This window comes from Carassius auratus, chromosome 43 (genome assembly GCF_003368295.1).
Source record: "Carassius auratus strain Wakin chromosome 43, ASM336829v1, whole genome shotgun sequence".
NCBI lineage: Eukaryota > Metazoa > Chordata > Actinopteri > Cypriniformes > Cyprinidae > Carassius > Carassius auratus.
The window spans coordinates 16149377-16168517 of NC_039285.1; the positions used below are offsets into that span (position 1 = coordinate 16149377).

The 19141-nt window shown below is 35.7% G+C and overlaps 1 protein-coding gene across 1 annotated transcript in view; it reads left to right on the forward strand.

The window, feature by feature from the left end:
- Window positions 1-18572, forward strand: part of emc8 (ER membrane protein complex subunit 8) — a 38741-nt gene extending 20169 nt beyond the window's left edge. The window contains exon 5 of the mRNA XM_026231230.1: window positions 15995-18572. Within this exon, the coding sequence (XP_026087015.1) occupies window positions 15995-16154 (160 nt within the window). The 3' untranslated portion in view covers window positions 16155-18572. The remainder of the gene's footprint in view (window positions 1-15994) is intronic.
- Window positions 18573-19141: the final 569 nt, after the last annotated feature.

Sequence of the window (19141 nt, forward strand, 5' to 3'; positions counted from 1 at the left end):
GCACACGGGGGGGTGGGTTCATCTGTAATAAGTCATGGGCAGTGAAATGAGAACTACTGTCTCATTTTCTCATGCTGCCAGACTAAATCCCACACCAGATAACAAGATGGCACAAAATTAATTACAAAATCTGCTCAAATATAGGATTTTCTGACAAGTGTGAAAACTTGAATAGTCTAACACAGACTTAATTGGGCTGCTCTTAAGGGGATAATATTCTGCACCAGTCAGATTCTATGGTCACACAACGTGACTAGAGAGCTCCGGACCACACGTGACCCATTCTGTTTATACTGACATTCTGTAAATTTTTGAAGAAAGTGTGTTGATTATTGTCATAAGCTGCACTACCAACTTCAATTGTATTGTTTAGCTGAGCACTGAAGCCTCATATTAAAACTTGTGTATAATATTTATAAATATTTATTCATGTCTAATAATATTGGTTAAAGGGATACTCCACCCAAAATTTTATACAAATTCCTTTCTTTAGATGAAAACACACACAAAATCTACACCGATATCATTGACTTGATTGCAAATAAATGCACCGACACTATTTAAACTGAACAGAGATAACATCACTGAATTCAGTGATGAACTGCCTTTAACTGTCATTTTGCATTTTTGACACACTGTTTTCCTAATGAATGTTGTTCAGTTGCTTTGACGCAATGTATTTTGTTTAAAGCACTATATAAATAAGTCACTTGACTTGACAAAAATAAAAAGGTACTCCATCAAAAGTTTTGGCAGTGAGATTTTCTGTTTTGTAAAGTTTGCTGCTTCAATTTTTTTATGGTATACTAAAAAACAATTATAGGCTTTTATTTGCAAAAAATAAATAAATAAATGAGTCAATATTTACAGTGTTGACACTTTATCTTCATAATCTCTGCAATTAGCTCTGGCATGCTGGATATTAGCATCTAGGCCAAATCCTCACTGATGGCGAGCCATTCTTCTGGGATTTATTTCACAAATAACCACTATATGGAGTCAAGATATATTTTTGTTGTTGATATGGACTACGTAGTAATGAGAGTAATGTTCACTGTGAAGCTTACACTGTGATGGACCATCTGATTTTTACCAGTAAGAAATAATCACAGTTATATATGACATGCGAATAAGACCTGAAGTTAGGAAGAATATTTTAAGGAAATTTTTTTTTTCATAATGATATTTTTTCCTTCTCAAACCTTGGTGTAAAAACACCCCTGGCCAAATGCCCCCTGAGGGCATCACTTTCCACTTTGATAATAACTGTAGTTACCATGTTCTGAACATCAAATGCTTTCGTTTTCTCTCAGATGAAATCTATATGTAGGTGGATTGAATAAATATATTTGAACTTATTTCAATATTACCTCAACTTAGCACCAGCAAGCTAGACCGTTAGCATCAGCTAACAATATTTACTTATTTCCAGTATATGATTATGAATAAACATCCATATCTGTCTACTCGGTTAGTTAATCCAAACTATTCAATTTAAGTTTATTTGTATGCAAAGTAACTTTACAGAAAATTCAATTTCTAAAATATTCAGTAGTGACTTGGTGAATGTCAGTTTATGTGCATATGACAGGAATTTTCAGAAAAATTAATACAAGATGTAGTCAGGCAGACGATGAACATAATTAATAGCAATAATTATATGATGCAATCACACTTGTAGCAGTATTTGTTAGTTCTGTATGTTGTTTCAGGGTTAGCATCATCTGAGGTCCTCTGGGTGGAAGGCATCATCTTTTCTCAGGTGTTCTGGATCCAGACTGGAGCTAGTTACATCCCGTGGCAAAACATAGAAACAAATAAAGACATAATTAGCGTAGCTGCTGTTCCAAGCAAGTAAAATTAGTTTAACCCAAGTTTAACTCATTGAATGCTTGGCGAAAGAGTTGTGTTTTTAATCTAGAGTTAAACAGAGAGAGTGTGTCTGAACCGTGAACATTATCAGGAAGGCTATTCCAGAGTTTGGGAGCCTAATGCAAAAAGCTATTTTTGTAACATGGTTTTCAAATGACAAGTTGTGGTCTAATATAACACCAAGAATTTTTGACTGTAGAGGAAGTAACAGTACATCCGTCTAGTTGCAAACTGTAATCTATGAGATTCTGTGTACTTTTTTTTTTTGGTCCAAAAAGTACCATCTCTATCTTATCTGAATTACTTGGAGAAAATTATTTGTAATCCAATCTCTTAAAATTTTTAACACGCTCTATTAGCTTAGACAATTTAGAAGTTTCATCTGGTCTCGTTGAGATATATAGTTGAGTATCATCAACATAACAGTGGAAACTAATCCCGTATTTTCTAATAACATTACCAAGGGGCTACATGTATATTGAAAATAGCAGAGGACCTAGGACAGATCCTTGTGGCACTCCATATTTTACTGGTGAAAAATGAATGACTTTTGTGCACAATTGAGCAGACACAACTTTAAAAAATTTTTTTGGCATAAATGGATTGTTTTGGTTATTTTCAAATAAACAATTTTATTTGAACATTGTTTATTATTATTATTATTATTATTATTATTATTATTATTAGGGATGTACCGAATCCAGGACTCAGCCGAATACTGGGCTTTTTGACGGGGTTCGGTTTCGGCTTTCGGTTGGGCTTCGGTTTTTTTTTCACCGAACCGAACCCAAGGCTTGCGCTACGCTGGTCGACGTCACACGGCCGTTGATTGCGTGAAGGTGTTTCTATGAGGAGGAACAAGGCCCGACAGTTCGCTCTAAACTAAACTGTTTACAAACAAAAAATGGCAAAAATCTACCTCTGTGCCCAGTGAAAGACTTTTCAGTACTGCGGGGACATTCGTTCCTACACTCGCAACCGGCTGTCACCTGTTAATGCAGAGCGTCTTGTGTGTTTTTTTTTTTTTTTTTTTTTTTTTTTTTTTTTTTAATTTAATGAAACTCTTCATGTGAAAGATTAGAGGTTTTACGTTAATGTAATTATGATGCAGGAGATGTGTGTGATCTTCCGTTATATTTTTCGTAATATTTGGCTACTGTTCTAATCGTAGCCTATCCTACTGTTATAAACGAAAACTAAACCGTTTACTATCCATGTTTATTGAGTTAATGTTCAATAACATTAATATCAGTTAAGTCACCAAACATATTCTGATTTTTAAAAAGAAAAGAAAAACACTTTTCTTTGCGTTGCTGCACTTTTATTGAAAGGTTTTGGTGATTTAATTCAATGTTCAATGTAGGCCTATTAATAACCCGCACCCGACCAACGTTTTCAACTAACCCGGCTGCAACTTGGCCCACAAAAAAAATCAAAATAAAATATTGTACCCGACCCGCTTCCTGACCCGCATTTTTAAAAAGCAGTAAATGCTCATCGTAGCGTCATTGGGCCATAGGAACGTAGGCAAAACTAACCAGGCAAAAAAAATTTTGTCAAGTCTAGCTATGTCTATTTGTATGTTTCTGCAAGGTCAGCAGACATTGAGGCTCAGGTTTTTTCCGATCAGAGCTTGTGAGCGGAGAGCGCATTTCTGAATATCCCGATCCGCTCGCTCATTCCGTGGGGTCTCGCTCAACCCAGAATGGCCTTCAAAAATATGCAAAAATATGCAAGGAGTCATTTAATTGTTTAGTAATAAACTGCTGTTTTCTGTGTTGCTGCAAAGATGAAGTTGACGATGCAGACTCGCCATGAATGACAGAGAGAAATGCACATTTTATATGGATAAGATCATCAAAGAGTAGCCCGTTTATTTTGGTTTGAATATTTTCGTTTAAAAGAAGACATTTCAAGCTTTCTGTAATACATAGCCTATATTTCTCAAATCTGTGAGGCATACACTGAGTTTAGTTCACATGTAATGCAAGTGATTGTGCCTAGTACTAGGACCCGACCGACCGCGACCCGAATATCATAAAAAATATTTTTGAATGACTCACAACCGTGGGCAACCGCAGGCACCCTCATTTTGGATCAACCCGCGCATCACCGACTTGGGTATAAGCTTGGTAATTGTCAAAAAAGTTTTTCTCACTTGTCATCCTTTCATAATATTGCCTATTCTTTTTTTTTTTTTTTTTTTTTTTTTTTTTTTTACAGTTAAAATAAAATAACATGAAAAATACATTGCTGTGGACATTGTTTACTTCATTAAAGTGTTTTATTCGGTATTCGGTTTCGGATTCAGCCGAATCTTAAAACAGTGGATTCGGTATTCGGCCGAACCCCAAAAATCTGGATTCGGTGCATCCCTAATTATTATTATTCTTCTGCTTCGTTTTGTTTTCCGAAATGAATCAAATTTATGAGGGCCTAAACGTGCTCCAAAACTCACGAAACTTTGCACACACAATCAAAACTGGCAAAAATGTATATCTGATGTAGGTTTCAGAAGTGGGTATGGCAAAATGGCTTGATAGAGCCACCTGTTAAATTTCAACGGAGTGCGCCTCGAGCTATGTTTCACGTACATGCATGAAAATCGGTACACATGTGTAACACACCATTACCTACAAAAAAGTTTCCTTTTACAAAATCCAAAACCCAACAGAAAGTATGTTATTTTGAATATCCTGTACGATTTTTGTGCAGTTTTTGCCATTTCCATGCCTCGTACTTTGACAAACTCAGGCTAACAGGTAAAACCTTTTGTAAGGAGTTATGTATGCTCTATAGATGACTTTGAAATGGATAAGACAATGACAAGTTTTTAGAAGTTACGATTAGATTAGAGCACACCCTTTCTGTCGACAGTTAAGTCAAAATCTGTTAATTCACAATTCGATGTAGATTTATTAGAAAGAGGCTTTGCAGTGTGATCATTAAGTTTACTATATATTAGAGAAACAGATGGCTGACCAGAAGGTGGTGTGATCCAATCCCACATAGGATGAGAATTTGTGTCAAAATTTGAAAGGTCCTCCCATTAGAAGTTCCCCCCTTTTCCAGATCCTAATAGAATTGGCCACAACCGGGCCAAATTTATATTTATCATTTTTATTTCCTGTGCCAGCAAATAAAATATCTGGGAGCCTATGTGATTTAACTTTGTCAGCATTGATTACTGTCCATGAAGCTTTAGATTAAGGATGAATACGAACAGCTTTAAGTTGAAAAGACAAATACTAAATTCAAAATATGGCACAGCCAATCCTCCTGAAAGTATAGGATGCTGCAATGTCACAAGTTTTATTCAGAGTCATTTACTGTTCTAGATAAACTGGGAAAGTATGGAATTGATCTCCTCTGGTTACTTTAAGGAGATCAATTGGCAGCATAGAAAAAATTAAATTAAGCTGAGATAACAAATTCATTTTGTCAGTGGAGATTTTGCCTTGAAGAGAGATTTTAAGATTATTCTATCTTTGAGTATCACTTCTGATCTTGACTAAAATGTTATTAAAATAGTTTCTTGCAATTATATGAATGTCTTTATATATGGTAATACCCAAATAGATTAAATCATTTTTAATAGGATTGGATAAGGGGATAGGAGAGTTAACTTTAACATTTGTTAGTTGGCATTAAAGCAGATTTGGTATATACTGGTATATAATTTGTAATATTACCAGTTAGTGTTACCAATATTTCAGTATTTGGTACCGATACCAGTGAAAATCCACGGTTCTCAGTTTCAAAGCAAAACACAAACATATGCTAATTAAAAAAAAAAAAAACACACACTTTTTATCACTAAAAATAAAACCAATGTTATTCTTTATACTTATTTACAATTGTGTTTTAAAGTTTTTCTACAGGTAATATAATTATGAAAAAGAGTAAGCAAGTTTCACCCAAATTTAGTTTGTCTTTTAATTAAAGGGGGGGGGTGAAATGCTCGTTTTCACTCAATATCCTGTTAATCTTGAGTACCTATAGAGTAGTACTGCATCCTTCATAACTCCAAAAAGTCTTTAGTTTTATTATATTCATAAAAGAAAGATAGTCTGTACCGATTTTTCCCGGAAAAACACGACCGGCTGGAGGCGTGGTGTGTGGGCGGAGCTAAAGAATCACGAGCGCCAGTAAGCTTTTGCGTTGAGAGCGTTTGGAAGCTGTGACACAGATCCAAAGGCTGAAATTTAACAAGAGCAGCATCAGCAACGACGTCTCTATGTGGTATGTACAAAAACTTTATATATTTGCTTAGCGGTTTTGGAAAATGACTAAGTTTCACTTTGTCCTCTTTTTTTTTTTTTTTTTTTTAAGCTGTAAGTTACATGTGGAAAGTGCAGTTTGATGACAACATCGCATGTTGTTTACTTGATGTGCTTACACGCTGATAGCTAAGCTAACAACACAGAGATATTTGAAGCAGTTTTACTCACCGCATGCGGTTCCAACACACGTTCGTGACCCTTTTTCGTTGGGACTGCATTATCCTTAAGAAATAAACGATGTGCAAATCCGGCGTCAAACTGGGCCTTGTTTGTAAAACAAGCATCTTCGAAATGCAGGGAACAAACAAAAACACTTGCACAAGTCCGTTGATGCTCTGTAAAAATAAACTCCATCCACTGGTCCCTTAAAGCTGTTTTTTTTTTTTTTTTTTGGTAATCTGTGCAGGGTTGTCTTGCCCTGGCAACCAAAAACACACTTCTGCGACGCTCTCGCTCTGATCAGTGAACGAATGTGCTCCAGCCTCTCAGTGCTCTTCTATACGGGAGCGCGCGCTCTTCCGGCAGAAGTGTCCTTAGGACCCATATAAGGAAAACTTTCTGAAACTTGTGACAAACCGGAAGAGGTATTTTTGGAACAAAAAAACTCCTTCAAATGTACAAATTAATTTTTGAAACTTTGTCCATATTTAGCATGGGAATCCAACTCTTTAACAGTGTAAAAAACTCAGTATGCATGAAATAGCATTTCACCCCCCCTTTAATGAAATTTAAACACATTATATATTTTTTAAAATAAAGGGGATTTGCCATTAAAAATAAAACATTGAAGAAATATTGTGGGATTTATTTCTTTAAAAAGTTGTATTATTTTTCAACAGTAGGAGCAGTATCACATACATTCTACTAAATAATAGTAATATTCCTACACAATGCCTTTAAGTAAAAATGAACCTATTTTAATGGGTTGCCGTGAATACCTTTAAATTGACAATGGTTTTACTCAAATGAAACGTTAAATGCTTGTGAAGTGCCTCGGAGGAGGTTCTGGTGATGTTTTTTATGTCCTCATTGAAATGGCAGATGCTGAAATTACTGCAAGCGGTACACGCTTCAGTCTATGTACCATATTTTTCGGACTATAAGTCGCACCTGAGTATAAGTCGCATCAGTCCAAAAATACGTCATGGTGAGGAAAAAAACATATATAAGTCTGACTGGACTACAAGTCGCATTTATTTAGAACCAAAAGAAAACATTACCGTCTACAGCCGTGAGAGGGCGCTCTATGTTTTCAGTGTAGACTACAGGAGCACTGAGCAGCATAGAGCACCCTCTCGCAGCTGGAGACGGTAATGTTTTCTCTTGGTTCACTCTCTTAGTTCGTTTCTCTTGGGTCATGTCAAATTAATTTTGATAAGTCGCACCTGACTATAAGTCGCAGGACCAACTAAACTATGAAAAAAAGTGCGACTTATAGTCTGGAAAATACGGTAGTAAATAAGCCCACACGTCTCTGCCATTCATTCTTTCACACAGATACGCGCAGAACATGTACGATTCATATTTCAACCAACTTTTGCGGCTTAACATTTACAGATACTGGTCCATATGGAGATTTTATTTGATTAATTTATGCTAACTTTGACAAATTGTGTGACTGACCATATTAAAATGTAAGTTTAATTTCATGACTGGATTCTGATATTCTGTCCGCGTTTTCTGCTTCAGAAATCATAGCGCTGTATTCGTCAAGAACCAGGTTGACCTGGTACCGGGACATTTTTATTTTTTTAGTACTGACTTGGTACCGAAGCACCGGGTCTTTTGACAACACTATTACCAGTTAAGACTAATGCCTCATGTGAGTGGTAGAGTGTCTTAATCATAGAAATGTAATGTTCACCGAAACATTGCAGAACTGCCCATATACATATATATACAGGTCCTTCTAAAAAAATTAGCATATTGTGATAGTTCATTATTTTCCATAATGTAATGATACAAATTAAACTTTTATATATTTTAGATTCATTGCACACCAACTGAAATATTTCAGGTCTTTTATTGTTTTAATACTGATGATTTTGGCATACAGCTCATGAAAACCCAAAATTCCCATCTCAAAAAATTTGCATATTTCATCCGACCAATAAAAGAAAAGTGTTTTTAATACAAAAAAAGTCAACCTTCAAATAATTATGTTCAGTTATGCATTCAATACTTGGTCGGGAATCCTTTTGCAGAAATTACTGCTTCAATGCGGCGTGGCATGGAGGCAATCAGCCTGTGGCACTGCTGAGGTGTTATGGAGGCCAAGGATGCTTCGATAGCGGCCTTAAGCTCATCCAGAGTGTTGGGTCTTGCGTCTCTCAACTTTCTCTTCACAATATCCCACAGATTCTCTATGGGGTTCAGGTCAGGAGAGTTGGCAGGCCAATTGAGCAGAGTAATACCATGGTCAGTAAACCATTTAACAGTGGTTTTGGCACTGTGAGCAGGTGCCAGGTTGTGCTGAAAAACGAAATCATCTCCATAAAGCTTTTCAGCAGATGGAAGCATGAAGTGCTCCAAAATCTCCTGATAACTAGCTGCATTGACCCTGCCCTTGATAAAACACAGTGGACCAACACCAGCAGCTGACATGGCACCCCAGACCATCACTGACTGTGGGCACTTGACACTGGACTTCAGGCATTTTGGCATTTCCTTCTCCCCAGTATTCCTCCAGACTCTGGCACCTTGATTTCCGAATGACATGCAAAATTTGCTTTCATCCAGAAAAAAGTACTTTAGACCACTGAGCAACTGTCCAGTGCTGCTTCTCTGTAGCCCATTTCCTGCACACGCCTTTTTACGGTGGCTCTGGATGTTTCTACTCCAGACTCAGTCCACTGCTTCCGCAGGTCCCCCAAGGTCTGGAATCGGTCCTTCTCCACAATCTTCCTCGGGGTCTGGTCACCTCTTCTCGTTGTGCAGCGTTTTTTGCCACACTTTTTCCTTCCCACAGACTTCCCACTGAGGTGCCTTGATACAGCACTCTGGGAACAGCCTATTCGTTCAGAAATTTCTTTCTGTGTCTTACCCTCTCGCTTGAGGGTGTCAATGATGGCCTTCTGGACAGCAGTCAGGTCGGCAGTCTTACCCATGATTGCAGTTTTGATTAATGAACCAGACTGGGAGTTTTTAAAAGCCTCAGGAATCTTTTGCAGGTGTTTAGAGTTAATTAGTTGATTCAGATGATAAGGTTAATAGCTCATTTAGGGAACCTTTTCATGAAATGCAAATTTTTTGAGATAGGAATTTTGGGTTTTCTTTAGCTGTATGCCAAAATCATCAGTATTAAAACAATAAAAGACCTGAAATATTTCTGTTGGTGTGCAATGAATCTAAAATATAGGAAAGTTTAATTTTTATCATTACATTATGGAAAATAATGAACTTTATCAAACAATTTTGAGAAGGACACACATATATATATATATATATATATATATATATATATATATATATATATATATATATATATATATATATATATATATATATATAATAAAAGTCAATGCATACAAGCGGACGGGTAACACCCCTTAATAAAATCGGTTTTGTCCTCTTTGATTAAGCTATTAATTACTTTCTCCATGCGAGAGGCAAGAGTTTTAGCATAAACTTTTAGATTGCATAGGATGAGTGATACTGGTCTGTAGTTGGTGCAAACTAAAGAATCCTTATCCTTTTTAATAAGTAATGATATCAAATAATTTTTTGGTCTCTATGAAATGAACCAAACTTGATTGCAAAATTAAATGAATCAGGCATGAGAGTCCCCTACCACGTCCACGCTTCATGAAGCTCCTCCAAACTTAAAGGTCCCATTTTTCGCGCTTTTTTGAAGCTTTGATTGTGTTTACAGTGTGCAATATAACATTTGTTCATGTTTCGCGTGTAAAAAAAAATGTATTTTTCACACAATTCACATCTGTATACCGCTGTTTTCACGGTCACAAAAACAGGCTGATGACTTCCTTGTTCTATAAAGTCCCTCCTTCAGAAATATGTAACGAGTTCTGATTGGGCCAGCGGTTCCTGTGTTTGATTCAACAGCAGCTTAGAGCAGGCTGCCCTCCTGGTAACGCGATTGGACTAGTTTTGAGAAGCAAGTGAGCAGGAGCATGTGCTGGAGATGTAGTTATCACAGGAGCGTTTTTAATAACGAGATGCGCATGAAAGCCGCATTCGTTTTTTTGAACAGCCCTAACATCTAGTTAACAAAGCTAAACAGCTTTGCCCTTTGTGTAGTAAATTACAGAAACCGTTAAACGCACCAACTTAAATAATAAAATACACTTACCGGTTGTGGTCCATAAACAATGCCTCGTCCAGACAAAGAGGGAACTGCTCCATCTTTCAAGAATAATCTTTTTGCGAATCCGGCATAAAACTGATTGAGATTGAGGAAGTTGTCCTCAGCAAGCTGTCCTCAGCAAAATGTGCTGCACATAGTGTTACGTGTGGATTATAATTTTCGGGAACAGAGTTAAACATAAATTGTAACCATTAATCTCCAAGTACAGCGTCCCTGGGAAGCCCAAACAAAGATGATTGGACTCGTCGTTGAAACGCTGTTATTTTCATCTCTATGGCAAACACAAATGCAGCTCTTCCACTTCTCGGTCGGAGCACAACAAGACCACGCCCCCTGTTTGTGAATTCATGTGGGCGGAGGTTAGTCAAAAAACTGTTTTAGTGACGTCATTACTGCAGGAACTAGAGGGCTGTAGTCCAAACAGGTCGTTTTTTGTAGGCAAATTCTGTTAAATATCTCGCTTGGCATTGCACTTTGAGCTTTAGAATTTTACAGATATTATTTATACTCTAACAACAACATTGCACACTAACTAAAGTTTAAAACATGGCATCACATAGAAGGGGACCTTTAAAGAGTCTTTATCCATCTCTGTGTTCTGAGGTAGTTCTAATTTATCCAAGTACTCTAGAAACTGACTCATCAAAATTTGTTTTATACAGATCCTTTAGATGATCTTTTAGCAAATTAATGAATGTTTAGTAATGGTGTCAAGACTCCATCTAGGGGCCTCTTCTTAATGTTGCAAAGGTGAACATTACATAACACTGAGTGATCAGACAAAAAAAAAAAAAAAGTAATATAGAGATGAAAGAGTTGTAATATGTAATCTAACCTAGAGAAAGTCTTATGTCTATTAGAAAAAAAGCGAAGTCCTTATATGTAGGGCTGCAACTTACTATTAATTTGATAATTGATTAGTTGGCCGATTAATCGGATTAAAACCCGTTTTCTTTATTTTAATTTTACTGAAAAAAAACACTTTTCTACATTCTGCCCAATGTTCTTAAAACAAATTTGTTTTAAGAACATTGGGCAGTATAGTGCTTAACAATTTATTAGACTATCTGTCATAATACAAAGCACAAATAGTTTAGTTATCAGTCAAAAAATAAAAAGTTTATTCTAAAATTTTACTGTAAATTTTGGGACAAATAACGAACTGAAACCACTAAATAGTATTCATTTACATAACAAAAATGGCCTTCTTTGACTACAGCTCACATACTTGCTGGCATTGCTTATGTACTTTTTGACTAATTGGGTATTTGAATAAAAAAACATTATAAAGCACTTGACCATTTTTTTTTCTGCCTTTCACAGATAAAATTATATTATAGCATTACAAATAGCTTACTACTGTTACTAAACTGCTTATAGGAGGTCTAACAATACAGAGAGCTAAAAAAATATTTTGGTAATTACCAATATTGTTAGTTGTCGATTTTCATTATCGATAATAATCGATTTTATTGATTCGTTGTTGCAGCCCTTCTTATACAGTACAGTCCAAAAGTTTGGAAACATTACTATTTTTAATGTTTTTGAAATAAGTTTCTTCTGCTCATCAAGCCTGAATTTATTTGATCAAAAATACAGAAAAAACAGTAATATTGTGAAATATCATTACAACTTAAAATAATAGTTTTCTATATGAATATACTTTATACTTTATACTTTTATTTATTGAAAATAATTTCTTCCTGTGATGCAAAGAATTTTCAGCATCATTACTCCTGCCTTCAGTGTCACATGTAACATCCAGTCTATCACATGATCATTTAGAAATCATTCTAATATTCTGATTTATTATGAGTGTTGGAGTTCTGCTGTCTAATATATTTGATGAATAAAAGGTTAAAAAGAACTGCATTTATTCAAAATTTTAAAGAAATTCTAATAATATATATATTCTAATAATATATTTTCTTTACTATCACTTTTTATCAATTTAACACATCCTTGCTGAATAAAAGTATTGATTTTATTTAAAAAAAGAAAGAAAATTACTGACCCCAAATTACTGACCAGTAGTGTATATTATTTCAAAATATTTATATTAGAGTAATTTCTAATGGATCATGTGATAATGATCCTAAAAATTCAGCTTTGCATCACAAAAATAAATGATAATTTAAAGTATAATAAATTTAAAAACAATTATTTTAAATTGTAATAATATATCATAATATAAAAAAAAAATTCTGTATTTTTGATCAAATAAATGCAGGCTTGATGAGCAGAAGAAACTTCTTTCAAAACCATTAAAAATAGTAATGTTTCCAAACTTTTGGTCTGTACTGTATGTAGTATTCTGGATTCTCCAAAGATCGATTTACATGAAGTTCCATGATAAATTGATTTAAAAACTTTGAGCATGGGTTAGCTGTAGTATCAAGGTGAGATTTAACCAGTGCAGGATTTAAGACAGCATTAAAATCACCACCTATCACTAAAGGACAATCAATCTGCTCAGGTAATATATTTGAAATATTTGTGAAAAATGCCCGATTTGACACAAGAGAACAAGCACAAGAGAAGGCTGCCGGTTTGTAATACTCACTTTGAAAACATGCCACATTGTATTATGTTAAATGGGACTATTGTATCGGGTATTTACGGTGCAAATATTCTAATATCCAGGTATGCTTTATAGGAGAATTTAGGCCATTCGTATTCTATGATAAGATATTCAGAGCCTGCATTGTGTGCTCGCAATGTCAAAATTATGTCTATGAGAAGAGAAACCAAAGCAAGACCATACTGCCAGTGACATATAAATGTTAGTATGTATCCTAGATACCAATCCACCTAGATGCAAAATCTTTTTAAAAGAAAAGCAAAATAAACGTATTGATGTCTTTTTGAAGGGCATAGAGAAAAAAAAAGAAAAAGGAAAGTCAAACAACTATGTACAAAGGCCAAAGCAGACTGCACATTACAGAGAATGTAGGTCTGCATAAACAAAAGAAACAAATGTTGATGCATGACCACTTCAATGCATGTCATGTCACCAAGCTTCGAGATTGAACCTGCTCTCCATTATCCCAAATAAATAGTAATAATAAAAATGAAATAAAATAATTTGTTATTATTTACCAGTCAGTGGACGAGCATACAGGACAGTGGCAAGATTCCAAAAAGGAATGAACAATTGTCCATGGCCACCTTGTTATTGTCCCCTTCAGGGCAGTTGGGAACACCACAGACCTAATCTCGTTAAGCTGAAAGGATGGAGACGTAGCCGTTGCCTTCTCTCTAGCACTGCAGAATATGTCTTCTGTTACAGTGAAGTAACAAAATCCCTCCGACTTTTGAGGAGAGTCGAACATCATCTGCTCACCTTTGTGTCATAGTTATTATCATTTCTGGCGGATATGCGAGGAAGGACTGTAGACAAAGTGCTGTCATCTTCAAGACTGGATTAAAGCTCTTTCTCTTGGTAGTTGTGGCTGGACCAAAGTCGGGAAAATAGTAGCATGACATTGTCCTGCGTATATTTCACCGTATATGCCTGTCACCTTTCAGGATCGCCGACCTATTATGCCATCTTAAAACACGGAAGATGATACATTTTTCTTTATTGGCGATTGTTCAATCTCTTTTCCGGATGTCCTTGACTGCTGGGGTACTCCTAGTGGGCTAGGAAAAGAGTTGTTCAAAATTTAATGACAGGATATTATACAATTTTTAACAAAGGGAGCAGAACGAAGGACTATGTGTGCATTGCTGCTGAAGGGTCATGTGATCTTATGCATGTTTTGATGTGTACTGCTTGCACAAATTTAGCAAATACATTCCTTATAAGCTTTGCATTGAATAACGTTGATCTGTCATCGATGCTTGAGGCTTAGATCTTTTTATAATGATATATATAGTTTGTAAAGATACCTTTTTTCCTGTTTCATTTAATCGATTTATCATTGACATGTAGGGCTGCGTACCGAACTTCGATGCCTTTATGGTATCGAAAGAAAAACTTAGATACAATGAGTATCGAAAATCTTTCGGTGCCAAATTTAGGTTCCAAAAGCCGACGTGACGGGGAGGATTTCTGAAGATACTCGCATTCACACAACACAAGTATAGTTGTTTTTTCTCAAAACTTTTCCGTTTTACAATGCTAAAGAGGTCTAAAGTGTGGCTACACTTAATAAAAGTGGATGCCGAGTCAGCAAAGTGCAACATATGCGATAAGAGGATTGCAACCAAAGCCGGCAATACCATAATGAAGCATTTGTTTGGATGAGTGTTTTTCCCTCCCTCCCTGTTTAGTTTGGTCTACTCCATTGCGTATCTTGAAACACGCCCCCTTTCACGTCGTCTAAATAACAGAGAGAGAGACAGATTTATCCGGTACAGCGAATTTCTCTGAGCGGCCACTGTATACATTCACTTAAAAAATAACCGTGTGTGTGTGTGTGTGTGTTCATTCAGAATTTACGATATGCGAAAGATGAATTCATTCTTTGTACGTGCATTGTTTGAAATGCTGCTCGCAGCATGTGCTTTCAATGAGTGAGCGCAAACTCCGAACGCAATATTGAATCAGCAATATTTAGAAACAAGTGCAAACGATCAGCTACAATCTGTGCCACCCCTTCAAGCGAGTGAACAACGCAAATCAAGTTAGGAATTTTACATCACTCACGATAGCCCATCGGACTGGAAAACACGGGACGTGGGGCTAACAAGCCCTGCACCTCAGATCTATCCAGTTTGTGAAACACTGGTTTCGTTAAACAAAATAAATGATTATTTTAAAAGATTGACTCATGACTCAAGAATCATCAGTTTACTAATCGGATCATGAACTTGTATTACCGAGCCAAAGATTATCTATTTATTGAACATCTCGAATGAATAAAGACTTCAAGTTCATCTGTAAAGCACATGAAGCTATTGTTTGAGTTTATTAACTTCTATTTCATGCATGGTTCGTATAAATCTGTTAAATGAATACAAATTGTGAGTTCTAGAAGAATGTTTATGTCTTGATGAGCATGTATCGCTCGCAAGGAGTTGCAAAATGAACAGCTGCTGTTCTTCTTTTTTTTTTTTCAACGGAGGATCAGTTGCCCTATTGGTTAAAATCCCCGAAACTGTTTACATAAATATTAAATTAATAAATGACATCAAAATAGGCGGGTTTGCGTTATGGTGTGGTGGGCTGCTGTGGGCCTATCCAAAAAGCACAACCAGTTGTATTAATAGTTATCCTGAGTGTGAAGTGTTACCAGAATTTGTTTTAATTAAGGTGAAAATGTTTAATGTGTTAGTATTGATGTTGAAATGAATTTTAAAACATATGGTATCGAAAAAAGTATTGTTAGGAACCGGTATCGAAACTGAGGTATCAAAATTGGCACCGGAACAAAAGCTTTTGAACAATACCCAGCCCTAATGACATGTGCTAACAAAGAGTTGAGTGCACCAGAGTACAGGTGTGGGTTAAAGGGCTGAAATGCTGAAAACAGAAGTTTAATGTTTTTTTCTAATGTTCTTTAAATTGCAGTGACTGCTTTGAGGATTGGATAGAGGCACAGAAGATCACAGCGGCTCTTCTAGAAAGCAAATCATACGAGAGTCTCGTAGACTTCGACAACCATCTGGATGACTTACGAAATGACTGGACCAACCCTGAGATCAATAAATCTGTCTTACATCTATGCTGAAGCCATCTAGAGATCCTGTCCACCTAACCAAACCATCAGTACTTAAATAGGAAGCATATCTGGTCATGGCTGGATATTTAGTACTGTATGTGACATACTCTCTCACTGAGCAGAAAGATTTACAAACTGAAATGGATCATTGTAAGTGCTGCATCCTCATGTTTGAAAACACTGAGGTGACTCCAGGAAATCTGATGTCAAATAGGTTTTATACCCATTTTCATGCGATCATTTGTATAAGACTCAATTGTACAGTTTTGAATGTTTTCGGAATAGTTTTATTCAACTTAACTACCCCCCCCCCACACCTTTTTTCTTGGCAAGAATCTTTAGTTTCAATTAAAGGTATGGTTATTTACTTTTCTTAACTACTTGAATTGCTAAAATGAAAATATTTTACTTCAGTTTAGAAATTAATATTTTGATTTATAAGATAAGAGATTGCTTTTATGCTTGGAGGAGACCAATTATGATTTGGTAGTGGTGGAAGAATAAATATTTTTTTGACTTAGATTTTTTCAGTAAATAAAGGATTAGACTTTAGGTATGAGACCTTTATGATTGTGTAAAGTTTTATAAAAATGAATAAAAAATAAACATTCTTGCTTTTCAAAATGACTTCAAAAAGCAAAATGTAATTGAAACACTCCATCATATAGGGAAACAGTATATTAAAGCAGTATACCAGGGCTATTTAAATCTTGCCCTGGAGTGCCAGTGCACTGCCGAGTTTAGCTCCAACCCTGATCAAACATTCCTGAGCCTGTTAATCAATGTCTTTGGAATCATCAGGAAATCACAGGTAGGTGGGTTTGATCAGGGTTGGAGCTAAACTCTACAGTGCACTGGCCCTCCAGGGCAAGAAAAAAAAAAAGAAAATAAAATTTGATCAAAATTTCATGGTTTGAAAATAAAATAAAAACATTAAACTTTGTGTTTGAAGAAGTCTGACTTAAGTTTAACAGTAAATGTTATGTATGAACTACCTGCATGAACATAAGCAGAGCTGAGAAGTAACTGATAACAAAAGATAAGTATTTTTAAATACATAGTAGTTACATAACACTCAGATAGCTGTGAAATACTGTCTTTATCATATCCAGTGACCATGTATTGTGGATTTAAATCTGGACAAAAAATATTTAAAATCTGGTACTTACGGTAACTATTTTAAGTTAATATGTTCGCATGTTCACAGTTCTATGATGGTCATAAGAAAAATAAAAGGTAAATACAGTAGTATCTTATTTTGATACTTTTTTTTGTTTTTATTTTATTTTTTTGTTTATTTTTTTTTATGCTTTTCATCAACTTGCGAACCCCCTGCAGTATCCCTTCGCAATATCCAGTTTGAGAAACCCTGATGCAATATGTCGTTAATAACAAAGAATGGAATGTATTTTCTTTGTGTTTTTATTTTTCAATCAACAAGGTACAGAGCAATTCCATTCAGTTTTATGTGATAAACAAATAGGGTCATAAAGTATATAAAAGTATTAAAAAGGTGTCAGATTGTATTACCTAAAATGTGTTATCTAATAGATTATTAACTACAATTTTCATTACATAATTTGTCATCAGTAATGGACTACAAATTCTACATAATCTGCCCAGCATTGAACATAAGGGAACTGGTTTGATATATCCAGAAGGAAAAATAATTATGGGAAAGTTAAATGTACCAGTAGAAATTAAAAAAAAAAAAAAAAATCAGTAGCAAATGATTTGGAGTGCCAGTAGAAATGTCTAAAGAAAAGGATAAGAATAACATTTCAGTGGCAAATGTCACTTTCCACACCAAAGTGGCTTTAGTAATGGCTGTATGGATGTACTTTGCTGCATGTTTTTACAAATCAAGTGCAGACTAGAGTGTTGTCAAAAGACTCTTTACTTCGGTACCAAGTTGGTACTAAAAAAATTAAAATGTAATGGTACAATAATTTTTTTTAAGTACCGGTCCACTTTGTTCTTGATGCGCTATTCAAAAGGAGCATAGATGCGCTTTCTTAAAAGCACTGAGACGTAGCCACATTAAAAGGAGGAAACACACCAAACAAAGACAGACACCCAAAATCAAATGGAAGAGTTCTAGCAAGTTAGTTTTATGGTTTCCCACACATTCATTTATTTGTGGTGCCCGCCACAATATCAAAACTGCCGCAACAAATATTTTCCAAAAGGCTTTGAATTTGTTGAATAAACATGAGCACTGCATGTGACAAAAGACGAAACCTGGTGCAGGTGTTTTATATCACTTGTATTTCTGAAGGAATCCGACCATCTTTAGAAATTATGAATTTCATTTTCATTTCATCTTGCTTGTAATGCCTGAGCAGAGTTAGTGAGCGCAGACTCAGCGCTTATTTGATTACAGCTATTAAAGCACCTCCTGCTGATGCCAGCCATGGTTTATTGGTACTTTGTACTCTTTTTGTTTGTTTGTGCTGTCTTAATATTTTTCAGTAGTCAGCAGTCAGATGTTTTACTGGACATTTTGGCAAGCCTTTTTATTCACCGCGGGAGTTTTCCTCATTTATTTTGGTGAGTGTATACATTCCCCCTGTGTGAGCGTCACACTAGAACTGTTGGCCGATCAGATCACACACACACAGAACAACGCTATCAAGACTCTTTCATTATTGTTCTCTGTGATTTTAATAAAGCTTATCTCACCCATGAACTGCCTAAATGTAGACAGAACTTCATATGTCCCACCAGAGACTGCAATATACTGGACCACTGCTACACTTTTTAAAGGCTGCATACCACTCTGTCCTCAGAGCAGCACTGGGATTCTCCGATCACTGTTTGGTTTACCTTCTACCAGCCTACAGGCAGAAACTCAAATCTGCTGAGCCTGTAGTTAAAACTATAAAGAGATGGACTGCTGAAGCAAAGCAAGATTTACAGGCTTGCTTTGAACTTACTGATGGTAGTGTTTTTGAGGCTGCAGCAACTGATCTGGATGAGCTTACTGACACAGTGAT